The 27,955-nt window shown below is 48.1% G+C and overlaps 1 protein-coding gene across 2 annotated transcripts in view; it reads right to left on the reverse strand.

The window, feature by feature from the left end:
• GFRA2 (GDNF family receptor alpha 2) overlaps positions 1–27,955 on the reverse strand; it is a 216,693-nt gene that overhangs the window by 186,871 nt on the left and 1,867 nt on the right. For both annotated transcript variants that reach the window (XM_080926003.1, XM_080926002.1), the window contains exons 2-3: positions 24,447–24,761; positions 18,693–18,776 (exon numbers count right to left, since the gene is read on the reverse strand). In XM_080926003.1, the coding sequence (XP_080782129.1) occupies positions 18,693–18,776; positions 24,447–24,761 (399 nt within the window). The remainder of the gene's footprint in view (positions 1–18,692; positions 18,777–24,446; positions 24,762–27,955) is intronic.

The following is a 27,955-nucleotide window of genomic DNA, read 5'->3' on the forward strand; positions in this document are numbered from 1 at the left end:
GCTATCAGAAGTTGGGGGTGGGAACAATGAGTAGGCAAAACACGGTATTTTCGAGGCCATGAAATACTCTACATGATCCTGCAGTGGACAACACGTATCCAAACCCAAGGGATATACCAAGAGTGGATCCTGATACCAGAAGCTATCAACTCCGATGGTAACAGTACCACTGCTCTTGGCTGTAACAGAGCATCACCCAGGGTAGGTTGTTGGCAGTAGGGAGGTATGAGGATCTTTTGTCTTTCCTCAATCATGTCTGAGGGTGAGCCTGCCCTAAAAACAGTGAAGCAAGGTATGATGGCTTGCTTCTGCAGTCTCAGCACTCAGGAGGTTGAGGCAAGATGGTTGCCACGAGTTCAAGGTCAACTTCAGCTATATAGTAAGTTCCATGCCCTCAGGAGTTACAAAAGGAGACTGTCTCAAAAAAGGGTGGGAGTGGGGTGGAGAGAAGGAAGGAAGAGAGAGGAAATAAAAAATGAGAGAGAGAGAGACAATAGAGGTTGCCATGAACTTAAAGCAGAAAGGAATCATAATTCATTTTTCTATTTTATTTCCAAGTCAAAAACAAAAACCAAACAGCCTTTGGCTAAGGAGATGCAGATAAAATAGGTAAAGTATCTGCTACACAAACATAAAGGCCTGAGTTTGGATGCTCAGGACCCCTGGAGGGAGGAGAAGAGAGAAGAAAGGCCTAAAGCACATTGCCAGACAGTCACAATAAGATACAGAATCCAGGAGAGATCCTGTCATAAAAAATAAAGTGGGGAAGTGATTGAGGAAGACTCTGGATGTTGATCTGTCTTTTATATGCACATCCACTTGTGTATACGTATGTACACCCACACAGAGAGAACATATAGCCACTCATATACATATGCTACATACAAATCTAAATAAAGTCATACATAATATGTACAGACGTAAAAACATACATTCATACATACATAAATACATACATACATACCAGGTACCTCCCCCCAGAAGTGCCACCCATCTGCATGAATACTAATGCTAAGTTCTCCTGGAAGAGGTTAGAGTGCAGAGGAAAGAACCCATCTGGAGTTGGGGGGACATGGATATATGGATTTTCTTTGTCAAAACTGACAGCGTGTCAGAGGAAGTAGTAAAAAAAAAAAAAAAAAAAAAAAGGTGGGGGGGGTCCCAGGCAGAGGGGACAAACAAAGGCTGAGGAGAATAGAAGAAAAACCATGCCTAGAAATGGGGAAAGAAGAGAGGGAAGGCTGGTCAGCCGGGCAGTGGACTTGGCCATACTCTGGGGCCATCCTCTGAGCTGCTACTCCACCATTCTGTGGGATGAGCAAGGACCCAAGGACACCTGTCAAGCACAAAGGCTGGTGTGGTCTGCCTCGGTGGGGTTGTTCTCCTGTACCAGACAGTCCTCCCTGCACTTGTTAAATGCCTGCTGGCTGGCAGGGGCAAAGAGAGAGTGGCCTGGGGCCTGGGGAGCAGGGGAGGGGGGGGACCCGCTGCAGAGAAGGGGTTGACAACCGCTAGCAGAGCAACAGCTAATTTAGGCCTGTGGCTGCATCTAGGTTCCCCCCAGGTGCTCTGTTCCCCTCCTCACAGCGGTGTTCATAGCTAATGCCCGTGTAATTATAGCCCCAGTGGCTTCCATCCGGAGCTTGAATAGTCAAAGTGTTTGCTATGGGGTGGGACATGTAAACCCCTGGGCCTCAACTTGGTAAATTTCCTAGAAAAAAAAAAAAAAAATCAAGGAAGGCAGCAATGTGAACAATGGCCTGGATGTGAGGAAGATGCCCCCCCCCCCCCCGCCAGAGTCTGCAGGGGGCAAAGGGATGGTAGGTGCTCCACCGTAGAGAAAGCCACCCCCTCAGAACTGGCCTAGCCGCCTACTTGCTACAGCATCTGTCATGTTCAAAGAACGGGGCTCAGCACACCGCCAGGTGCATGCAGGCCGAGGTGACAGGTTTGTGGCACAGGGCTGCCTCTTTCCTTGCCTACTATATTTCAGCCCACCCCACGGCCTCTCTCCTAATGCCTGGAAAGTTAAGTCCCCACTGAGGAAGAAGTGGAAGGATTCCACACACAAATTTTCTTCCTCCAGGGTCCTTAACCTCAGCCTACAGCTTTAAAAAAAAAAAAAAAAAAAAAAGTTCAGTAGACAGAGATGAAGATTCTGGAACCTTAGCCCCTGTCAGTCTCCACCCATCCCACTGTGCAGATGAACACAGACCACACAGACCTCAACAGAGACTTGGAAACTAAAAAAATTAGTGCCAGGCCCTCTGACCCCTGACTGCCCATCCCTGGCAGACGTTGCCACTCATGTCCTATATGGGTCCCCTGGGCCTGTAGAGAGAGGAGCAGAGATGGACCAAGACATACATGAGCACAGCTGCCCAGGGGAGAGGAAGGCAGGATTCAATTGCACTTGGCACTTTCCAAAACCTCAATAAATCTCTCCTACAGCAGCTTGAGCCCCCAGAGATTTATCTTGGCTTCTTTATTCCTTTTCTTGTTCCTCCCTCTGCAAGGGACAAGAAAAGATGGGTAATGAATCTCACCACAAAAAGTCCAACACCAGCCTTCCACACCCCCAGCCTTGGTTCTCTTTTCTTGCCAGGAGCAGTCTCTTGAGCTGGTCTATCTGCAGCACCAGGGTGACCCCAGGTATCATAGGACCCTTCATGCCATGGCACTGACATTCCCTAAATAGCTGCTCTCTATGTAAGAGAGTTGAATTTGCCAAACCAGTCACCCAGCCCACCAAATTTTAGCCCTGTTGACAGCATAGCTTCAGTGCATATTTAATTAAATTTTTTTCTTTAAAGGAGTGAGGGTTGGGAGGAGGTACTGTGTGTTGAGTGAGCATCCTCCCACTGAGCTACTCCCCCAGCCATTTTTACTGTTATCAAACTGTCCTTGAACTCATTTTATGGTCCAGAGACCCCTTTAACATGTGATCCTCCTGCCTCAGCCTCCCACACAGTTGGGATGACAGTCCTAAACTACTAAACCTGGCTAGCTCCCTTCATTCGTAAGTGGAATCTTTAAGTTTTAATCTAATTGATTCAATCTCTAAATTCTTCAGTTCTTACAGACATATCCTACATGGTGATGTCCCCATTCGTTCTGGAGCTGACGTAGTAAAACCACCACTCTCCATTTTAACTGTGTATCATAGACAACTCCTATTCCGGCTGCACTGTGCACACACTCAGAAATGGGAGACCAGCGATGAGCAGAGGTGCTCAACTATCTAAAGACTCACTGAGTCACTGGCTCTATGGATGGCACTTGGATTTTGCACCTACCCTATGGTCCTAGGCTGCTTCCCAAAGTTTGAGCACAACCTAGAGATGAGGCCCAGGTGCTAGTAGTCACCATTCATGGACATGCAGACATACACACCTAGTACCCCTTAGCTCACCACTGAGCAGTGTCACCTGAGCAGAAGGTAGCATGTAGCTCTGTTGTCACCTGAGGACAATTCTCAGACATGTTTTGTTCCTCCTATCTCCTCCCTACTCCAACCATCAAGACAGACTTTCCAACCACACACAGGTGGCAAAACAAAAGTCTCGGTCTTCTGGGATACAAGTCACAGGGACCTAGATATTTCCACTTCCCTTCTTGCCCATGGGTCATTGGTGCCCAGCCTCATTATGCGCATGTGCACACAACAGCTCTCCACCAACAGCACCATGACCTGGCTGTCAGCAGTCACTCAAACCAACAAATACTGTCAGGAACTGACAAGACCTTGAAAGATAGAGTCCCTGCCCTCTAGGACCCTTCATTCCAGTGACAGGAAAACTGGTCATAAGTCACAAAAGCATAAAACAATGCAACGGATGGGCAAGAGTGTCGAAGGAAAAGAGGAAAGTTCAGAAAAGAACGCTAAGGAGATGAGATGCAGAATGTTTGCCTGGAGGTGACGTCAATTTGAGAATGGTGGCCAGGAAGGCAGCACACATAAAGATCCAAAGTCAGAGAGTCACAAGCAAAAGGGGGGTCACATGCCTGGAGACAGGCATGGGTTTGGCATGCTCCCAATTTAAAACAAAAATTAAAAAGGAAGAAGATTGGAGTGGCTGAAGCTTCCTGTAGGACAGGGTGAGAGCTTCAGGCTTTACTCTATCAATAAGCACTTGAAGGAGGAGACACAATAACTCATTCATCAATACATGGACCGAGCTGTACTAAGTATACTTTTGGTATGCTAAGAAGTGAGACCGGCTAAAGATGAGTCCAGGCTGTCTGGGTAGCACTCAAGAGAAGAAGGCTTAGGAAGGGGAAGAGAAGGCTTGGGAGGATAGTCACGGTACCCTGCTTTTCATCCTGCACGTTTAAGTGGAGAACAACAGCAAAGCAGGACTGGCTGGATTTTGAGTGGGAGGAGGGAGAAGACTATTGTTTGAGATGCCAGGGTGATAGTGATGATTCATTAGACAAAGAATACTAGGAGGAAAGTAGGAGGGCAGGATTGATGATCTCAGGGTGGAACCTGGTTCGTATGAGAGAATCCGTAAATGCTCCAATGGAAGTGGTGGTCAGACAAAGTTCAGAGAGCCATCTGGGCTAGAGACGCTAAACTAGTCATAACTAACATGGTGGGCAGGGGGGCAACCTAACTCAACGAGACTGCCTAGGCTGAGAATGAGAAGAGGGATTAAGGGGGAAGTGGCAGAGCCATGTGTGCCCTTGTGTAGCACAGACTGAGAAGCAATGGAACCTGTGCTGGAAGAAATCAAGAGGGTCTAGCTTCATGAAGTCAAGAGCTTCAAACATGAAGGAGAGTCAAGTGAATGACCAACACTATCAAGCGGATAGCGTTGTGTGCTAACAGTAAATAAAGAATAAACAGGCTACCAGGGCAGGAAGACTGACTGGAAAGACAGAGGGGAAAGAAGAGGGTCAGGAGTATAGACAGAAGCAGGGAGCCCATGCCATGACCTAACTGTCACCTCTTGTCCTCAAGAGGCCACCCAACTGCAACTGCAGCTTCAGTTTTGAGCCATCAGTCCCTGAACTCTCTCCCACCACTGGTCAAGGACCACTGGAACCACAATACTAACCTAAGAAGGTTCCCAGCTGCCCGGAGCTCGAAGTCTAGAGCAAAAGAGACAAGGACCATAGACACACAAAAAAAAAAAAGTTCCTTGGCTTCCTAGATTTCATTGTCTGTCTCTGGTTATTGCTAAGAGTAGACACTTTGGCTCGGAAGTAGTGTGTGGGATGAAACTCTATCTACACATAGGCTAGCAGAAAAAGTGTGTGGAAGTTATAGGAACCTCTCTGCGCCTCATTTGTCTTGTCTGTAAGATGGGGCCACAGTGTTCATCCTTTATACATACAGGTAACAGCCAAGGTAAAACGGAATGATGAGGACTAAAATATCCACTATGGTTTGAATGTTATTTGCATGTCCTCTAAAACTTTGGCCCTCAGAGTCTCCAATTCATAACATATGAGCAACAAGGGCCTGGTTAGCAGTAAAATCCCCAGCTGGAAAGCGTTTCTCCCCATCTCCCCATCTTAGCAGTATCCATCATACTTTGCCAGTGAGAAAGGTCAGATCCATGTGACTTTACACGCTGCTCAGTTTTCCACTCCATGAACCATCTTCAGAGCTCCTCTTCTCCATACAGAAAATCTGCCAAAGCAGGACCTTGGAGCCTTTCTCATACCTGCCCCCCACCACTGAAGCTCCTAATCAATCTACAGAAAATGGTACCTTAGTTTTTCCCCCAAAAGACAACAGGACCAATTCCAACATTCCACCTCCCATTCCTACCGTTGTCATCCAAAGCCAAGAGTCCTGAGAGGACCTGAATCCCCATCCTCCACTACTCTGTATGTCCAGAGCATGGCCCTCCCCAGACATGCCCTGAGAGTCCTCATCCAAGCCCAGTGACCCCAACACAAAACCACAACCACCCGAGTACCCTTTAGAGGAGGCAGACATTTTGAAATCAGGCCAGCTCACCAGAAGTCAACCTGATGAATGGCAAAAAAAAAAAAAAAAAAAAAAAAAAAAAAAAATGGAAATCAACAACGAGAATCAATTTGAATGCTTCTGGATATCATGTTAACTTTTCCCATTCTCCTCCTTACCATAACCACAGTCATGCCCCAGGCTTGTTTTCACTGGTATCTGTACCAATATCCTAACCTTGAACCACCTTCTTCCCATATCCACAGCTTTCTCTCAGAAATTCCTACTCTAGCAAAAATGTGTCCTGAAAAATATCTTGATGACCCCATCCACCAACCCACCCCATCCTCAACATTCCTTCTACAGGCTGAACTACCAGGCCTCCAGGCAAACACATCACCTCATTGGCTCCTCTTCTAACACACTAATCTGGAAGGAAGCAAAAGCTGTCTTCCATGTCTGTGCTGGTCCAGCAGCCAAGTGTCACTCAGAGACACACCACCGAAAATGGCTGTTCTCTCTTGAAATTCCTGTACTCAAGTCTCAAATATCCTATTAAAAGAATCTATCTCACTGCTTCTCCTGACTCAGTCTCCCTGGGCTGTTGTTTCTTCTCTCTTTGTTCTAATTGAACAAGACTGTGTTTTTTTTTTTTTTTTTTTTTTTTTTTTTGGTCTTTGTTTTGTTTTGTTTTGGTGTGCAGACTGCTACAAAAGTAAGTACATAATTACAGATCAGGTGGCCAGTAAGTATTGGAATTCCCCCTCTGGAGGCTGGGAAGTCTAAGATGTCTAGCAATCTCTTTCTTGCAGCTCATAGACATGACTCCCTATGCCACTGTTTATCCAATGGCACAAGGGAATTCTCTAGGTAATCTCTGAAAGGGCAGTTCAAGTCAAGGGAACCTACCTATCCTCATTACCCAGTTTCCTCTGGAATCCTATGACTTCTTCTGGCTTCCATGGGTACCTTCACACACAGATGCACATAAACTCATGCAGGCACACACACACACACACACACACACACACACACACACACACACACACACCTCATAAAATAATAAGTGGAAGCCTTCTTGATACCATCACCTTCAGAATTAAGATTTCAGAACATGATCTGGGTGGGATGTGGGGCATGCATGAACATTCAGAGCACAGAACATCACCTCCTGTTTTGTAAGGAAACAGAAACTCCCTCATCTTCCTTCCCTGGCAACAACCAGCCTATCTCACCTGAAACCCAGCTTTGCCTTCTGTTACTATGGAGGCAGAAGTGTCCTTGCCAGAGACCACCTGATGTCCTGTGCTCATGTTTGCCGTGGCTCACATCCCTCCTCACCACTCAAGGACATCTCTCTTGCCCCCAGCACTACCCTCTTGTGCCCTGCAAGTTTTCCCTATCATGTTCCATCCAGTGCAGGAAAAAAAAAAAAAAAAAAAAAAAAAAAAAAAACATGGCCATTACTACCTGTCCCCAAACAGAACATAACCTCACTTTGGCCCACCAGTCCTCTTCTTAAACTGTTCTTCATAATGAAGCCTGAGAGGATGATGTCCCTCATTCCATCAAATCTATCTACCCATCTCACCCTCTCAATGGGTTCAGAGCAGAAGACTGGAGTAGCTCCATGTGGCCAAGGGAGGTGGCCATGGCTCCAAGCTTCTCTTGCTTGACTTTGGCCACACCTGGTAACCTTCACTTCCTTTCTCCAACTAGCTTCCAGCCCATTCCCGACTCCCAGATGATTCTCCTCCTCTGGAGCATGCATCTTAGCTCTCTGATTTTTAGATCCTAGCCCCGCCCCCTTAGACTATAAACATTTTGTTTCCGCCACTGCAAATGCCATCTGTATACCAACATCTCTCTGCACATTGCCCTGACTCTGGCATTTCTCAGTGAAGGTCTACCTGACATCTCAAGCCTACCACTCCGCCCCACTCAATCCTTTCCTTCATCATTACCACCCAAATAGATTGCAGCATCGCTGATGTACAAGCCCAAATGAGATTGAGCCATAATTCTAATTCCATACACCCAGGAAATCTACAGCAAGTCCTGTGTTTTTTTCCAGTCTCCTCTGGCCATCTATCCTGAACCTGGACTTCAACAGTAACATCTTGACTGGTCCCACTCTTGCTCTCAGCCCTGCTTCCTTCTCACCATCCTCTCTCCATTGAGCAAGAGTAGCTTTCAAGCGCATGTACCATAATGTGTTGTTCAAGCTTCTAAAATCCTCCTGATGGTTCCCCATCACTTTTCAATTAAAACTGCAACTTCTAACTGCCTGATCTGCATGACTTACAGTGCTACCCACCTCAGCATTCCCCCTACAACCCCACTCTCCATCACACTCAGAATGTAGCTACATAGCTTTCTGCTGGTCCCACCCAACACATGCGTTCCCCACTGGGGTCTTTTCCTGCCTGTGTCAAACCTGCCATTCCCCTGATCTCTCCCATGCTGGGTTCTTTCTGGGAATCCTAACTGGGTATTCATAATAATCTCATCCAACAGCTGTCTTTAGTGTCCGCTTAGCAATTGTTACAATTATATTTTTCCTGTTAATTTGCTCCTTGGCCTGTTTCTGTTTTCCTTATCTATAGTGCCTCAGTTCCAGAAGTACAGAGAGTCTTTGGTTCAAGTTATTGGTGCATCCTTCTACCCTAAATAGTTGGGAACAAATGCTTCCAGAAGAGAGCTCATGGAAACAGCCCCCAGGTAAGAATGCCCCAAATTATATACACTCTTAAGGCTAGTTATTTTTTGGTTTTTGTTTGTTTTGGTTTTGGTTTGATTTTCTTTTTTTGTAGCCCAAACAAAAATGCCTTCCTATCTTCTAAATCACCCCGGTCTTCATCCCTAAATCATGTTCTAAGAACTTTCCACAAAGACAAGAAAGAGGGCTGGAAAGGGTGGCTGCTCTCTGAGGAGCAGCAGTTTGGGGTCTGTTCTGACATGGGGAGAGCTATGTCTCCAGCCTCTAGCTTTCTACCACCCTGGCTCTAACCTGTCCCTCCCCTTTCTTTTCTATCTGCAGGCAGAAAGCCACTGCCCCAAATTCACAGCCACTCCCCCACACACTACCACACGCACTCTGACATGCCATGCTAAACATATATAACACCACTACAGAAACACATAACACAATTATACTAGCCACATAAAACCACATAAACAACCCAACATATTAACTCACACATATACAACTATACACATTAAGTACACTACATATGCATATCTGCACACACAACATACTCACTACACATACACACAAATGCTAGCATACATTACACACATGCCGCCCCAAATATACAAGCCACCGCACATACCACATCCACATACTAACTTACACAGTTTATACATACATACAGTAAACATATACATAAGCCATCCCATAAACACATATCACCACACATCCATATTACCATTCACACATACATAATCAACACATACACAAACCACACCATAAACACATATCACCACACATTCATACATACTCACATAAAACTACACATACTTACATACACATTCCATTAGGTATTTGCCATTCATGCATCCTGACCCACATATCTATATACATACAAAAGGCTAACACATGCACACACCACCACACAAACACACTCACAAACACACACAACATGAATCAGTACACATAAGCCCAGATACACCATCTCATGTATGTACACATATATACACATGTATGCTACACACATCCTGTGTCCCCACATGGACCTTGCCATAGCCCTTTCTCTGCATTCCCTGATGGCCCAGGATCATATGGATATGTAGATGTAGTGAGGAGGAGTGTGTATCCAGTGTGGGAACTCACATCCCTCACACCTGACTACTATCAGGATAAACTGGAGTAGGTGCAGTTAGTGGCTGAAGCAGGGGCCAACTGTGGAGTACAAAATCCCAAGAAAGCCAGCTCAGGAACTGATGGCAGCAGGCAGTGTCCAGCCAAGAGCCACCCCACATGCCGGCAGAGCCCATCAGGCACAAAAGATGCAATCAGGTGACTGTCTATGCAATGAAGAATCAAAAGAAAAATACCTTCGCCTGCGAAAAGACCCACACAAGCCACAACACCTGAAGGTCTACCATTTAAAAAACATGCCTTTAGGTTAAATTTCTTCTCTGATGATTCTTTCTCCCCCCCAGGAATTTCTTCCTTGAACACAAAGGCAACCACAGATGAAGTCACCAACACCCTGGTCACACCTCAGTACCAGAAAATCCTTTCGCCCACTGACGGGGAGACTGAAGCCCCCCACCTTTTACAGAAACAAGAAAATGGAAAGAGAAGAGAGGCATACAGATATCTATAGCTCCAGGACTCCTAGGTGGAGACACTGGCTAACTCTCTGATAGTTCCAGCCACCCGTAAGCATGGCCGCAGCCATGGGTCACTCGCCCCTACCAAAGCACCCTTCCTCTCCCTGGCTAGCAGACTTCTCCGTAAAAGTGGGGGAGACAGAAGGGGTGACAGAGCTGCAGCTAAAGCCCAATCTCAGCTAACACTCAGAGTCTCTGACAGCTGTTAGAAGACGAATGTGATTTTGAAATTTAAATAACACACTTCTGCATTCAGCTCAGGGAGACAACCTGAGGATAAGCAGTTTATCACCTGAGCCACCATGAAGGGGGCAGGGAGGGGCTATGTTCTCCCAGCTCCTCTAGCCCACCCACCTGCTGACATCCTCCATTCCATTCCGTGGCTGTCTCAGGAGTCTCTAGACCATAGCTGCTGGGCAATAAAGCTGAGCCTTTCATCGCTCTGCAGAGCCCAGACTGGAAGGCCCATTCATACCTGCCCCAGTGGAGAAGCTAGAGGAAGCAGGCCAGTATACCAGGGGCTTCCCTAGGCATGCAGCAGGGCCCAGCCTTCCCTCCAAAGCCAATGGGATGCTCTTCAAAGTGAATTGGCTCTGGAGCCTAGGAATAAATCCCTTCTCCCAAGGATAGCCCAGCCCACCTCCCTAGGGCTGAGCCATCTTGCCCAAGCAGCTAGCCATAACAGTCAGTAGTCAATGTTCCCTGAGCCCACCAGGCCCAGAAAACATGGGGTCTCCCCTGTTCACAAGCTTAGCCAAGTTTCCTAGCCATAATGCTGTCAGAAATGTCAGAGCTAGAGAGGGAGACCCGTCCTTACTACACAAGCCTGAGGACCTGAGTTCAAACCACAGAACAACTGTGAGAAATCCAGGCGGAGTGGCACATACTTGTGGGACATATCCCAGTACGAGAGGAGGCACAGACAAGCAGATCCCTGGGTTCATTGGCCCCACAGCCTCACCGACTCAGCAAGCTTCAAGACAATGAAAGACCCTATCTCAAAAAGCAAGGTCATTGTACCTATGGAACAACACCTGAGGGTGGTCTCGATACATGGGTATACATAAATGTACATACACATGAACACCACACACACACTCATACACTAAACATGATATATACATTACATATACATATACATTACACACACACACACACACACACACACACTCATGCACTAAACATGATATATACATTACATATACATATACATTACACACACACACACACTCATGCACTAAACATGATATATACATTACATATACATATACATTTTACACACACACACACACACACACACATAGATGAACACACAGAGACAAGAAAGAAAAAAGAAATGTCACTCCCTGGTTCCCCTTTCTCATCTACTAAGGCTTCCCTGATAGCCCCAGGAACTGCTGATTTCTGCTTCCCCTGAAATCCTGGGGCAGCATTTGGTTTGAATCACATGGACAATGAATTACCTATAGGGTGTCTCAGCTGAGTGTGCACTCTTTTGTACACTGACGACACAGGTCTCACCTTGAACAAGCAGCAGTGAACTTCGTCTCTTTCTGGTACACACTGCACATGTTCAGAATTAAATGGTATTCATGTCATGGCCCACCTTGACCCCACCTTCTCTGTGACCATTTCTTGTGCCCCAGCAAGGTATAACTCATCTCTGCACTTCAGAACTCATAAGATCCAGCACACGTGGAGCATCTCAGAGTTGTTTGAAACCCTCAGTTGCCTTTTCCTGGGCAGGTCTAACACTCAGACCAAATCACTTTCTTCCTCCGATATCTAGACAGTGACCTCAACAGTCACCATCTGGGGTGCTCCAGTGTGCCACATACCACATGAGACGCTGTTCTTGTGTCATTACCATACACAAGTCAACTGACCTATCCTATCCACAGATGATAAAAACGAGGTTCAGGAAAGCCAAGTAACCCAGTGGCCACACGGCTATTTGAGCGAGGCCAGGATTCCATGCTAAAACTAGCCAACCTCAAAGTCCACATGTCAGCCTTCATTCTAGGCTCTCAAGGGTTGTGTAATAGGTGTAAAGCACAGAAGTGTGTGCCAGGGAGGTATGGAGAAGAACGCACACGTGCTTGTAGCCTAAGGATGAACACCAGGATGAAGCTGTGTGCCACAGAACCCAGAAGAGAGCAGTGGTCCCTCTCAGAAGCCATACACAAGGATTACTGGGCATCATCTCTCTTCTATTCCACAACCCCCAAAAGAAGACCATGAGGGCCACCCACAAGAATGTCCCTAGCCCTCTCTGATCCATCCAATGCAGGTGGTCAGTCAGAGTAGAACAGCCAACCTTCTATCCTCAAGCCATAGAAAGCCCCTGAGCTCAGGTCTCTCACAAGCCACTACCTGTCTCAACTAGTACTTGGAAGGTTATCATTGTATAAGACTTCAACTAAGCCTTAGGGTGCCACTGTCCTCTAAAAGAAAAATCACCCTGTCACCTCTGTTCTCCAGCCCCCACAAGCTCTGGTTGTTGGAGGTAATGCCAAGCCAACAAGAGGTCCACAGAAATTTCTCAAATGCTATCTAGACTGGTCCTGCCGCCATCTACCATCTGACCTCGGAGAAGCTACTCCGAGATCATTTGTAAATAAGCTAACGTATTTCCTTCCATGCAACGCGCCAGGCAAAGTGCTTACCTACTTTATCTCATTTGGTCCTCGTAAAAGTCCCAGAAGATGGGTGTTTCAGCTGGCCCATGCACATTTCTAAGGAGATGCTAGGCAGAGCTCAAAGAAGAACTTGACTCCTAGTCTGTGTCCATCCCTTCTCTCTGAACCTCAGTTTTCTTTACAGAGAGTGTGACTGATTTGAAAATATGCTTTGAACCTATGTCTTAAGCAACGCTTTAATGGGATGTAGACTCCCCCAGGGATCTCACCCAGAATGTAGAAGCAGAACCTAATGACATAGTACCATCAACCAATCACATCTCTGTGTTCCTTGGTGTCTTTGTCCCATAGCTGTCAGAGACACCCTTGGCTGTCCAAACCGGTCCTCCTTGTTCATTGACACCCAGCCGAATCCTTCATCCTCCACTGAACCCACACCTGCTCGTTCCAAGTCTTCTTACAATCCTTTTCAAAGGAGCTCTCTGCTTAAGCTTTTGCTTTCTTTTCTACCTTTTCCATCTTCGCTTGCCTCCCCAGATACATTTAGGGGATCACAGAAACCTGGGACAAGGTGTTCATTCAGTTTCAGCACCCTGCATCCTGTCTAAACAACCTCGTACCCCCACTGCCCAGATCCAGCTGAGGGAAGATGACCAACTAGCAAGCCCAACTTGGTTTCCATGTGTAAAGGCTACATCCCCTTATCCGTTCTCATTGAAGCCTCTTTGCCACCCCTGAAGGTATACAGCATATGCCCAGTTTACAGATGTAGCCACCTCAGTGCAAAAAGACCATGGTGAGGCCCAAGAACACACAGTCTGTTGTGATCTACATGTTAAAAGTCCTCCAAAAGCCCAGATGTTGAATCTCCACTTGATGATGATGCTTGGAGCCAATAGAACCTTCAGATGATGGGACCCAGAAGGAGGAAGTCAGGCCAGAGAACATGCCCACAGAGTGGGTATTGGGACTGTGGTGCTCCAACTATTATCAAGCAAGGAGCTTCCCTTCACCACACACTTGCACCATGGTGTGCTACTCTTTCCCACCGGCCCGAGGCAACAGGGCCAAGCAACCATGAACTGAAACCATGAGCCCAAATAAACTTTTCCTCTTTTCAAACTGTTTACCTCCAGTCTTTTGTCTCAATGTTAGAAAATTGATTAGTGAATTCAGCAACCAAGACAAGATTTGCTCCCAGAACCCATGCCCCCCATGCCCTTGACCCCTATGCCAGATACCTCTTCAAATGCTCTGGTGTATATTTTCAAGGACAGTTTGACTTCAAAGAACAAAGCAAGCCCAATTTCTTCATGAAATCTTTCTTCTCATGCTAAAGTAAAGGCTCCCAAGGTTAGATGCTTCAGCATCCCTATTGCTATTGGTCAGTCAATCACAGCCACACTGCCCTAGCTGGCCTTTAGTTGGGACTGGCTGATGCATCATTGAACCCAGGACGTGTCAAGTAAGACAATGAGGGAGAGGAGGGATTAGGCTGTGCCCTCTCTAAGGCCTCAAGCATGTAGAGGATGTTGTGAGAATTCTGGCAGCCTTCTTTGTCAACTGAATCCCAGACAGACTTTCCATGAACCCAGAGATGAAGAGTTCATGCTCCAAGGGCCCCTATAACAAACTCAGCCTCAAACCTCAGAGAGAAAATGTCAAAAAGATAAAGGTAAGAGGGCCCCTAACGTACAACAGCCTCCCTGTTTCCCCAGTCAGTAGTAGTAAACAAAGAGGGGGTCACCCAGAGCCAATACTCTCCAACACAGGTGCCTCAGAAAAATAGAAGAAGGATTGCACACAACCAAGCAAAGACACGTGAAAGTGGGGAGTCACTTCCTGTCAACTACATGTCATCCTGCAGGGTAGCACCTACTGGGACCCAGTGCTTGGGTACAGGATCTCAGGCCACCCTGCCCAAAGATTCACCAATACATGGAGAGCCAAACAGGGACCATCTATGACAGCCAAAGATCCAAACTTGTCATCCTCTGTCCCACTTCTGTTTCCCACCTTCTTTCTGCTGAATATCCCATAAGGGCTTCCTTGGTCTTTTGGAGTAGGACCAGTATGGAGCAGGGTCTTTTGGCCACCACCACCCTTTCCCTAGCTGCCTCTTCAGAGAGTGCTGCTCCCTCAAACAACTTCAGGGTTGGTCTCAGTAAACCTTCCTCAAGGGTGTTGACAAGACAAATGAAGAGATCAATGGATGTGCTGCTTACAGAGCCAACAGTTTGCTACCTGTTTCTCAGGGCTAAGTGGACCAGATGATAGGGCTCTACAGTCAACAGGACCGTGCATTAGTTTCTTGTCATCATGACCAAGTACCTGACAGAAGCTACACAAAGGAAGACAGGTTTCTTTTAGCTTGTGGTGTAAAGGGACACAATCTATCATAGCAGGGAATGTATGGTGGCTTGAGTAGGTTGGTCTATGAAAATGGAAGCTTGAAGGAACACGCTCCACATAGCATGGGTCAGGAACCTGAAAGCCAGGGCTAGAAGCAGGATTAGGTTTTAAGGTTTACTTAGGGTAACCTACCGCCTTCAGTCATGCTACCCAGAAGGCTCTGCAACCCCCTCTCCAAAAGCACCACCAGGCTTCAAACACATTATCCTACAGGGAATATGTCACGCCCAAACTAAAATGCAGTCCCACAGCCTCCAATGCCTGACCCTAATAGTGGGCAGTGGACTGGAACACAGAGTTTCAGGAACATACATGACTCAGTCATCACTACACAGCAGAGCCACTAGCAAGCTTCTGGCTCTGTAAGCTGCATATCCAGTGATCTTCTTGTTTGTCTTGTCAACAGCCTTGTCCAACAGAGTGCCAAGTGTCTATTACGTAAAGATTTTCTGCTAGAAGAAATCCAGAAAGCTACAGGAGCTGGAGTTAAGGTGGGGAACAAAGACTTCCAGCATTCACAGATCAAACCCAAAGGCACTTGTCTACATTAGAAAAATCAGCTGGCATCTGACCAGTGGGTAGCAGGATGCATTCAGACCCCCAATATGCCCCCACTATAGCAGACATAGACCTATAATGTTCTCATCCTGCATGTGAGCCTCAGAGCACAGTCTCAAAAGGGCCAACCCATGGAGACTATATACCACAAACTCATCAGGAACTGAGATTCAGAATGTCAGTTGGTAGGGGCTTTAGTCAGTCAATCATATAATCAAGCCACATAGGATGGGCAAAATTATAAGACAGCTATCACTGTCACCCACAGGCAGAGCCAGAAGGAAGCCTGCTCTAAGCCCAAAGCTACTGATAAGTACTATAGGAGCCTATAGTAGTGGGAACCAAAGTCAAGATGACGTAACTGGCCAGCTTTAAGATCTTCATCTACTTCTACTATCGCCCACCACCACAAAGACTCAAGGCTATGTCCAGATGGCCACTCTCTAGCTACTACAGCCTGAATATTTTGTTTGCTTTGTTTTGCTGAGATGTGTCTTATTCTGTTAGCCTAGGATGTTAAACTTTCTATGTAGATCAGGATGGCCTCAAACCTGCAATTTTTCTGCCTCTGACTTAAGGCATGTGCCACTGTGCCTAACTCTATAGTTTGTTTTTGCTTTTTTCTTTTACCTTAAACAGCCCCAAATGCTCATATATGAAGGGCCTGGTCCCCAGGTTGGCACTATGAGAAGGAATAGAAACTTTACAAGGTGGGACCTAGTGGGAGGTCGTCAGATCATTGGGAGTGTGCCCTCACAGGGACTACAGCATCCCGGTCTCTTTCTCTTCTTTTATTTCCTTTCCCAGGCATGACGGGAACAGTTCGGCTCCACGTCACAGCCACGTGCATCCCAACATACAGGTGCCCAGCAGCAAGTGAACCAGTTGTGATCTAAAACCTCAGAACCTTTGAGCTGGCGTGAACCTTTTCTCTGTGAGCTGGTGACATCTGTATTTTGTATAGTGATAGGACTCAACCAACACACCTGCTGGTACCTCCCCTCTGGTGAGAATCCAAGATCTCTCCCACCAGGAACATATACACCACCCTCAGGACCATCTACAGGAGGCACGTTCAGTGGAAGGGAGGGCAGCATATCAAAGCAGAATAATTTGATCCTTGGATGAACAAGAATAAACAGACATTCCAAGTGTCTGACTGTCATCCAAAACTCAACCCTGTGACACAAATTTAATTTCTCTACCTGAAGAAATGATTCTTGCTCCTTAGAAGGGTAAGAATAGAGATAATTGAGAGGCATTGTTCTAGAAACTAGAAAACGTTGCCTCACAGTTTGGAACACGACTTCTTAACGAACAATGACTCTGCCCTACAGGGAACATTTGACAGGGTCTGGAGACATTTGTGCTTTTCACACCTTGAGGATGTATAAGTGCATTCACAGACAACTCTGGGGACAATGCTAAACATTCTACAGTGTACAAGAAGATGCTGGCAAAGCCAGAATGTCCCTATTGCTGCTATTAAGAACCAGGGTTCAGAGTAACAAGAGCCTTAGAAGGCTCTAAAGCTTGGAGTCCAGAACCTTGTGTTCAGCAACTCAGAGAACAAGCTCTAGGCTGGCCACTGGAGCCTCTAAGAGCTGACCACACACACACACACACACACACACACACACACACACACACATGCACACTCGAGATCGTGCATACACACACACACAGAGAGAGAGAGAGAGCCTGTAGGAGAACCTGTAAGTACTGAACACACACACAATCACACATACACACTCACCCATGTGCACACAATCAAACATACACACACACACACATACACAGTCACACAGAGAGACAGAGAAAGAGAATACAGTTCTAAATGGAGCATGCCAGCCCCAGTGCCTGCCAAATACCAGAGGGAATATCAAGAAGAAAGAGTCACAAAACCTCATATAGCTCTTTTTTCTAACTTCTTATTCCTTGAGGGAATCACCCAGGAGCAGGAAGATTCCAGCCTCAGATGGCTCTCTGGTGGCTCACGAAATTGACAGAAAACCCAGAGCAGACTGGACAGTGGTGACACAGATATAGCAGAGGGTCCCTTACCTGAGCTGCTAAGGACCAGGTGAGCCCAGTATTTCAGATGGTCACCAGTTTGGGGAGATTTGCATAGACATAATGAGATGTCGCAGAGATGGGACCCAAGCACAGAAATGATACTGTTTCGTGCATACTTGATATACATAGCCTGAAGGGACCCTTACATTATAACTTCGGTACACCTGCTTTTTCATTATGTCTCATCACATCAGGTCAGCTGTAGAGTTTGCCCCTGTGGTGTTGTCTCAGGACTCGACATACTTGACATTTTAGCACATTTTGGATTTGGATGTTCAAGATGAAACGCCCTAAATCTATACCAACAAACATGACCAGTATTTCTAGAACCCAAGAATCCTTCGGCCTGCCATGTGCTCTACAGTCTGCTGACCCACTGCTAACCCAAGCCGATGGGGGCTTCCTCGATTCACAAGTGAGGAGACTGAGGCACAAAGAGGTTGGTGAGCAACATCGCTGAAGTGAAGGGCCAGAGGAGCAGAAACGGAAGCAGGAGGGAGATAGCGGACAAGCCAGCAGAACAGCATTGGGTCTCAGATTCAAGACCTATCCATGACCACCAAGGAACCAGGCAAATGCTTAACCCCAGGCCAGACAGCTTTCTAGAAATTTCTCAGAAATGGTGCGGAGCAGGCAGGTGAAGCATAGAGCCAACCGAAGACCAGAAAAAGCACCTGAGTCCAAGAGATGAATGGGCCCCACCCCAGAGGTGAGAGGAAATGGGACAAGCGCCAGCAAGGGTCACTTACCTGAGAAGATTGAAGCAAGCCTAAAGATGTCCGAGAGGCGCGAGGTCACAGGCTCATAGGGGGAAGCTTCGTAGAACTCCTCACCTAGAAGAAAGGTGGCCATGAGACACAGGCTTCCCTCAGGCAAAACACTCCCACCAGACAGCAACTCTACCTAAGAAAAGTACAATTACACACTCCGGAATGTGAAGGAGGACAGCCCTTCCCAAGGTGGAAAACGCTGTACCAGCAAGTTAGGGGTAAAAGTTCGTTTTGTAGAGACAAGTTATTTCTCGCCAACTAGAGCAGGTGTGACTGCCTGCCATGTGACATCCCTGCAGGACTAACCCTCTTTAAAGGAGTCTGAGAAGAACAATAGCCCTCAGGAGGTCAAGTACACATCACAGAAGTCTCACCAAGGTTGTTTGTTTGTTTGTTTTTTTAGTTCAATCTCCTTGTTTCACAAGAGAGGGTTCTAGAGTAGCCTGGCAATGTTTACCTGGGGGTAGAGGTGTCCCACAGCCTCGTGTGGCAGACCCAGGACTAAACTGGTCTCCTGGGAAATCCACACTCAGAATCCCTGCTGCCCTCTTTGCCTCACACCTTGTCATCAGAGTCTAACTGGAACCATTAGAAGTCACTAGGTAAAGGGTCTGACATCATGTTCCTATCTGCCTGGCCTCTAACACACACACACACACACACACACACACACACACACACACACACACTTCCAACCTCTCCTCTACCTGTTAGCTCGTGTGCCTCCTCAGAGCTTCTGAGGACATCGGAGGCTTGTAGTGGAAAAGCAAGTGAATGACAGGAAATAAATGGCCCAGGATGCCCAGGAGACCCTCACCACATTATCCAGAATCCCATGCCCTCTGCAAACACCTTGCAAGAAAGGGAAGTATCCTCAGGAGACCTGACCAGTGAGGAGAAATCAATGCAAACTCACTCAGACTGTGTGTGTGGTGACGGGGAGGGGCAGACAGGGGGTGACCCACAGCCTCACACATTGATTTCCTATCTGCCAGGGTCTGGCGCCACAAGCAGGCACCCTTGCCTACAGAGAGCCTGCGAGAGCAGTATCTATGCAGGATGCGGGATGTCCCTACCAGAGGGAGCAGAGACTACCTCCGCAAAAGGTTCCTTCATCTAGCCCAAGAGGCCACAGAAAACCAGAGCTGGAGATGCAGCTAGCTCTGGAATGCATCATAGCTGCTAAATCCTTTCCTCACTACAGAAGGTATCTGCAACCTCGGCCACAGACACCCAAAGTACTGGGGAGAAGCTTGCTCCCTCCTGTTTAGAGGAGCTCTAGCCTGCACTCTGCCTCATGGGGAATGCTGGGTACCAGGCAGCACCCAACACAGTGTGTGCCCCACTAGAATCGAAACTTGGCCTGTTGCCTCTCATGGTCTATTTGCCGTCCATTGAACCCACTGAGGTTTAACTTACCATCCCCTAGGAGAGTCCTGGGGTGGGGCCCCCGGGCATGGCCATGTATCAAAGTCAAACAATATAAAAGAGCTTTTGGAAGATGTTGTAAAGGGGGGGGGGTAGAGTTGTGCTGCACTTTCTACACACCAAACATACTTCAGACTCACTCACTCTCTTCTTTGCCACCCTGTGAGCTAAGCACTGCTGCTCACCTACTGTGCTGACAAGGAGCAGAGAGCTCCAAGGTAAATAACATGCTCCAAGGTGATTTTATTTCATCACCTAGTAAGCGGCAGAGCCTGGCTTTAAACCCAGGGAGGTGACCCTAGAGCTCAATGATCTCTCACTTCATACCCCTGTCCAAAATATTGTGTGGCCCTTCATTAGACCCCATGGTGAGAGCTCTGCTGTTCCTGGACTGTTCCCCAGAACTGTCCAATTGCCACCTTGCCCTATTACAGGAAGCATGGCCATGTGTCTGGTTGTAGGGCAGCCCACACCATTGGCTAACCAAGGGGTCCATTCTCTCTAAATCCACTGTCATTTAAATGATCTGGTCCTGAAGCTGGGTGCACCAGGAAATGTCAGGCCTGGGCCACTGAAGCCAGATCCAGGATGCAGACCTGAGAATTGTCACTTGGGGCAGGGCTTTGCTCTTTGTGGTCTAAAGATTAGAAGTTCTGAACTTCAGAGTCACCTCTGGAGCAGCCACTGGTGATTTCCACCACGGCCATACACATTTGTAATAACAGGAGAAAAGAGACCCACACACACGCTACACTGTCCCAGCCACGGAATCACCCTCAACACAACTGAAAGAAGCCTTGTGCAAGGCCCCTGAATTCAACCACCAACTTTCTGCATGCCCTGGACAGCCATTCTACCATTGTGCCTCAGCTTCCTCTACAATCAAGGCTAATGTATTACAGTTCTGACTCCCTAAACTCAGTAGCCACCTCTTCAGATGCCTGATACACCAGCTCCCCTTCCTCCAGCATATCCTTAGCTCCTTCTATCTATGTAAATCCTGACCTCGGGTGGAGGAAGCAAAAACCTGGGCAAGTCCCATCCACCTCAGCATCAGAAAGAAACCAGGAACTGGAGGAAACTCCTTCCAATCATCTCTTCCCTCTCCTCTCCTCTTCTCTCCTCTCTCAGTGGGTCTTACCTTCCCTTTGTCCCCAGACCCAGCCCAACTACTAAGTATTATTAATGTGCAGGGAGAAGATGCCTCCAGCCTCCTCTAGGGAAATGCCTCAACCTTGTCATAAATAACTGACTCTTGAGTAGACCTTATCACTCATAGGTTCTTCTGATGGAGAATCACCAGCCCTGAGGTCTAGGAGAAGTAACTTCTTAGAGAGAAGCACACTTCTGGAGAAAGGGGCAAGATGGGATGTATTTCTGGAACCCTCACTGGAGATCACAGGTACTACAGTTTCTGTGGGGCCAATACCCTCTGAGGTATACAGTAAGTAGTGTTAACAGGCTGTCATTGAGAGAATAAACTCAAAAATCATCTCAAGACATGGAACTGGAGAGAGGGGGGAGAAGGGAGGGAAGAAGGGAGGGGGTGGAAGAGGGGGAAGGAGAGGGAGAGGTACAGTGAGATATTCCAAGTCCAAAGAGGCCTTGAAGACCACATGGTACTGCCGGGCAAATACACAATCACTGTGTGCTCACCATTGCCACCACAGAGCTCACTACTGCCACCACAGAGAAATGCCTCATCTCCCCTGCTTCTGATCACGGTCATCCTGAACAATGCCAAAGGAAGCCACCAAGGTGATAGCACTATTCCTACTAAGAGAGCCAATCAGCCCGGGGCACCTCTAGTCAACTCTTCTCTCACTTGTCCTGTCCCCTGCAACATAGCCCAGGCTAGCCCACCTCTAGTGGCTGTGTGAAGACCTAAGTTCAGTTCCTGGCAGGCTCACAACTGTCTGAAACTCTTTTAATTCCACAGACTCTGTTGCCTCTGGTTTCCATGAGTGAGCACCTGTAATCATGGGCTCATAACCATATGCAGACATACACACCTGCACATAATTAAAAATAATAGAAAAAAATACTTCTTAAAAGCTCTGAAAATGAAAACAAATGACAGAACTTTCCATTTCCAGAAGAAGGAGGCTTCACGACGTGCATGCTAGAGGCAGACCATTAGGTAAACGGTTTCTTGTGTCATGTATGGAAAAGTATGTGTGTGTTAGGACAGCCTTAGCTTCCTTGGTACTTCTAGCTCTCAGAATGGAGTGTCTAGGGAAAGGTGACCAAGTGAAGCCACGGAACTACTCTGATCTTGATGGCGGTGATACCATTACTAAAGGCGTACACTTCGCATTCATATATTTAGAGCATATCTGAGCCATCCTGGTGACTGCTGGAGATCCCTCTCTCTGTGTCGGGACTCTACTCCCTCCTTTCATCCCTCCCTCCTGGAACTCTGCGAGGAAACTCTCATCTTAGTGGCGCAGCTCTGGCCCTGGACCCACCTCCTGTCCTCAACCCCAGAGGCACACACGCACAGTGAACCTTCCTGTTGCCTTCCCCTAGCCTCTCCATCCATCCTCCTTCGGGGATTAGACATCTTTAAAAGAGAAAGTAGGTCATCTTTCTGTCCTCTTCACAGAAAAATTTTGGGAAAAGTTATCCATGTTCATCATGTCCAATCCCCTGCTTCCATTCTTTCCCTAACCAGGGCCCTGCCCCTAGAAGCTACTAGGAGGTTTACCAGAGTGGCGGCAGAGACACCTCAGTCTTTCTCCCACTTGACCTGAAGTGTGTGAGCTGTTACTGAGAGTCTTTTCTGTTTCTTCAATGGTCTTCCCAATTCTCTTCCAGAGCCTTGTCTACACGTTCCCTTCTCCAGCCTGTCCTTTAATGCCAGTGGACCAAGAGTACTTTCACTGCCTACTGCTCTGTGACTGAGCCCACTGTCTTAGCTCCAGCTTCCAAACAGAATCTCTCTAGAACCATAACCCCTCCCCCAGCCGAGCTCCATACCTGCACGTCTGCAGGGCTTGAAAAATGACAGGGAGCCCCAGAGCCCCAGAGAAACATCGAACTCCCTGCCTGCTTCTATTTGAAGGCCCAAGAAGCTGGAGTGTCTTCTTAGCCACTCTCTCCCTCCCTGTAGCTGCCTGAACCTGTTGATTCTACCTTGTTAAGAAGCACTTAGATGCATCTTCTCCTTGCTGTCCCTGTCCTGTTCCTACCACCAGTATTTCTCCTTGGGGTCACAATCCCTACAACTGACTGTTGTCCCCAGAACTACATGGATACTCTTCTAGAGCATCAATCTGATCGGATTCGTCTGAATTAAAACCATTCTGGCTTCCTATTGTCCACCAGATCTCTTTGCTCCTAGCCTCTAACCCTTCCAACCCATGCTCTAGGTTGTCCAGCTAATTACTGTTCTTCATGAAGATTCAACTCTCGGGCCTGACCCTGATGTGTTTCTTCCTCTACCTGCCCACTCTTAGTGTGTCCTTTCCCTGGGCAGTGTGATTCCATCCCAGCCTGGAGACAGCACCCACCCCCCAAGCCCTGGAAGGCTCTTTAACTTTTTAACAAGGGCTTTGATGCTCCCCTGAGGTGTCCCCTCCTGTGCCCTGAGCCTTTCCATCCTAACACTTATGGCAAGTGCCACCTTACTTAGTGAACCCCCACCCCCTGGCTTTAAGTTCCATAAAGATTCTAGACAATTCCAATAACACACAGCAACAGTGCACTCTCAAAACGTAGTTGCTGAATTAGTAAATGAACATCTTGCCAAGCTGATCAATCATCCGCAAGTCTTTGCAATCTCAAGCCCCTCTCTGGACTGAGGAGTGCTGAGGAGATGTCACTGAGGACGGGGCTCTCAGGTTCTGCCTTGGGCAGGTTTCAAGAGAGCTTGCCTAGAGTCTTCGAACCTGTTGCTCATGTCTAGTCCTGAAATCCTAAGCTCTGCAATAAAGTGCCTAGATCAGGACCCAGAGAACGCATGAAGGAAGCGAGACTCTGGGCTCTGCTCCAGGGAACAGGGCATCCAAGTGGTGGGGGCTGATACCGCCCGTTCTCAGTTATATGTCTGGTGTCTCTCTCCCCTCTTGGGCACGGCTCCGTGCTGCCGTTGCTTGCATCCGTCCTCCAGTTCATTCTCTACCCTCGTCATCTCCCGTCCTCCATCACCACTGACCTCCTAGGAGGGGTAGCTACTTTCTCTGGGCTCAAAACAGAGAGCAAATCGGGTCACCCTTTTATCAAGTTCTTCCTTCCTTCTGAATCCCTGGCCAGATACATGCTCTTCCCCATCACCACCCTTCCTTGGAGCCCACCCAGGCTTACCCTCCGTCAGCCCCAGGTGGATGCTCCAGTAGATCTGCAGACACTGCAGCTCCTTCTTCATGCCCCTCTTGCAGCGGCAGTCATACAGTGGGCTTTCCTGCAAGACCTCCAGGGCTGCCTGGCACTCCTTATTGGCCAGCATGGTATTGCGATCCCGGCCTGCCAGGCACTGCCGAAGGGTGCGGTACCTGGAGCTGCAGTTGGATTCAGCCGCACACAGCTCATTGGCCCGGACACAGTCCACTTGGGGGCGCCAGCCGTGGAGCTCAGAGCCCTGCAGGGAGGAAGGGCTGGCCAAAGAGCGGAGGGTTTCGTCTGGGTAGCGGGGAGGGAAGACAAGCATGAATGAGGGCCACCACAGTCTCTGACCCCAATGTAGGCCTAAGGCTTGAAGGAACGTCTCACCCACTTTATACGGAAGATCACCAAGACCAAAGTCAACGCAGACCCAACCTAGTCGACCATGTTCCCCTACAACTATGGTTCACATTCATTTCCTCTTGAGCACAATCCTAGGCAGAGGAACACAGCATGATAAATCCAGGAAGGCCTTCACTGAGACTGCCGGTAAACTAAGATGCCAATAGTCCAGACAGAATGACACGGTCTCAACATGGAGCAACAAGGGTTATGCAGAGGGATCTTGCCTCAACTCCCATTGGATAAACCTCTGCTCCATCCAAGGTATTGGTTTGAAGGTTCCAAAAGTCAGTTAACCCTCTGAGCCTATCAAGGACCTTAGGCAGAATTCAATGACCATCATATCCCAGGGAAGCCCGGGTCCAATGAAGGGAGATAACTCAAGGTCACACAGAGAAGCAGAAAGCCCTCCAGCCTAGCTTCATCATTCTGTACCATTAGGCCTTTAGAAGACAACCAGAAACAAGCCTAACTCAATCCAGGAGGCCCAGGAGAGACAAGCAGAGACCTCTTTCAGGCCTTTCTTTTCCGGATCTGCCAACTTCACACCAGACAGAGGCCTGACAAAGTAGCTTCATGGCCAAGTTCCTTCCCAGCCCCCTGCAAAAGAGACTGCATCAGCCACAGCTCAGGAGCAAATCCACTCCCCTGTGCTCCTTCCCCATCACGATTTGCCTCTTCCACCTCCACCTCCCATCATCTCCTGCTTCCTGTCTCTCAAGGATTCGGTTCTCAACAGACCTCACCACCTTTTCCTTTTAAATGTTCTCGCTCCCCCTTCCCCCCTCCTTCCCTCCTCCTCCCCCCTCTTCCTACACTATTCTGAAATTCCTGGTTTTTTTTTCTTTCTTCCTCCCAAAAGCAAAATAATAAATCAACTCTAGAAAGGAAAGATTTCTCCTGCTTCAGGCCCTTCTTTCCTTCAGCTCAGCCCCTCTTATCTGAGTCCCACAGTGTCCCCAGAAGGGAGGGGCCTGAGGACTGGACATGAGCAGCAAGAAGCTGGCCAGGCCCTTTCAAAGCCAAGCTTCCAAAATGGTTTCCTACAGACACGGATGACATCTTCCTCTCTCCTTGTCCTTTCTGAAGCCCTAACTCCAGACCCTGCCCCTCAAAAAGCCACATATCTCGGCTAGAGCAAAGACTGCCTTCTGCAAGACCCAAAGAATTTGACAGGCTTCCTCCACTCCCTCCCACCTCAAAACGGAATAAAATTCTAGGCCAGTTGCCCGTTCCTCGGAATACTACAGAATCCCCCTACCCCATCCTCGGCTAGAGCGGCCACTCTCAGGCCTTCTCCCGAGGAGGCCCTGCTCATGGGGGAGCTACTGCAGGGGCACAGCGACACCTACAGGTAGAGCTGCACACAGCAAGCCTGTTACTCCCTAGAGCTGGTGGGGTGAGGGGGATCATTCCCAGTGGGAAACAGCAAAGGAGATGAAAGGGAGTTGAACTCCCGATGGAGGAGGTTCCAATTACAGCGAAGGAAAATTTCTTCTCTCGCGCTGACCGTACCCCCGCCCCAGAACAGAAAGAGCGGAAGAATGTAACCACACTGAAACAAGACAAGTGGTCAAAACCTGTACCAAGTGGGAGTTGCTGAAAACAAGGTCTGCCCAGGCACTCGCCTGAGATGTGTCCTCCACAGCAGCTGAGGTAGCAGCTTTCTTTCAAGGCTTCAGCAGATTCCCGCATCCCTTTACAGGACTCTGGTGCCTCTGGGCCACCCAGGAACAGCTGAGCTACCACGCCCCCAACCTGCACCTGTCAGCTGCTCTAGGTCAGCCAGCCAGCTCCGTGTTCTCGCTGACTTTGTCCCAGGGTTCCACAGGACTTCACCTTCCACCTGACCGAGCTAAAGGTCTAACTGTCCAAGGGGAACCCAGAATGGGACACAGGGGCTCAGGACGGGACGTGCTGGCATCGTGGGCCTTCTACAGGTTCAGAATTTACACATGTTCCAGAGAACACAAAAATTAAAGCAACTCTTTCAGCCTGCCCTGCAGTTAGAGCCAAGAGTCCCTTTGGTGTCCTCAACACAAGACTGACTCCGTTAGCTCCCATGCCAGGAGCAAGGGCTTCCTCATCCTGTCAACTGGTGTTCATGAAGGGCAAGGACATATTCCTGCTGAGGACCAGGACATCCTTTCAAGGACTGTCCCAATCTCTGGGACTCCCCAAAACAGCCAAGACCAATCAGAGAAGGAAGTCACAGTAACCTGGAGAGGCTAGCCAAGAATGAGGGGAGGTGGGGGAAGGCTACCTTCGTGGCCTGGAGGAAGAAAACTTGGATTTATTGAGAAGACACAGTGTGGAACAGTTCTGGGGAGTGTCGGGGAGGGGAAGGTGGAGATCCAGACTGCCCTTCTGCATCTGCAGGACCCTCAACAGCCAGAATGTGTGCTAGAATGCCACTGGGGGCTTGGTCCTCTGTCCCCTCTGCTCCCTCTCTCCATTGCATCCTATGCCAACATTGAAAATCTGGATGGTTGGGTTACAAAAACCCTTTCTCTCACAGTCCTGACACTAGATCTCAGAACCTTTGGAAAAGGCATCCAAAGGGGGCGGGGCACTCTTCACCATGGCCCCAGTCAAACTGCTGACTTAAGACTGAAATCTCAAACTGCTTAAGGGACCTCCATGTTAAACAGACTTTTCAAGTGGTTTCCAACTATAGCCTCCTGGCCAAGAAAAGACCTTTGGATTTAAGTTTCCTTCACACCGTTCATCCCACCCCAACAGAGCCTTACAGAGTCTCCTGGTCTATCATTCCCTTGAGCCCTTTGCCCGACTCTGGAGAGAGACTTCTCAATGGATAAGAAACCGAAGGGTCATAACTCAAGGAAGTGTCCAGCAACCTTCTCCTCCTCCTCTTCCCATCTCGCCCCTGGGTAGCAGGCAGTGGTGGGCATCTCTGTTCTCTGCACATACTCTACACACATACATGCATATACCCGAACACACCCATTATGGGCAGGATGCCCATTGCCACCTCTGAGAAGAGCTGACTCCTCAGCTAGGATCACCCGATGTGCAACTTGGGGTCTGATACTAGAGGGGACTGTACTCATCTACCACTGCCCCTCAGA

Source organism: Micromys minutus, assembly GCF_963924665.1.
Source record: "Micromys minutus genome assembly, chromosome: 12".
Taxonomy (NCBI): Eukaryota; Metazoa; Chordata; class Mammalia; order Rodentia; family Muridae; genus Micromys; species Micromys minutus.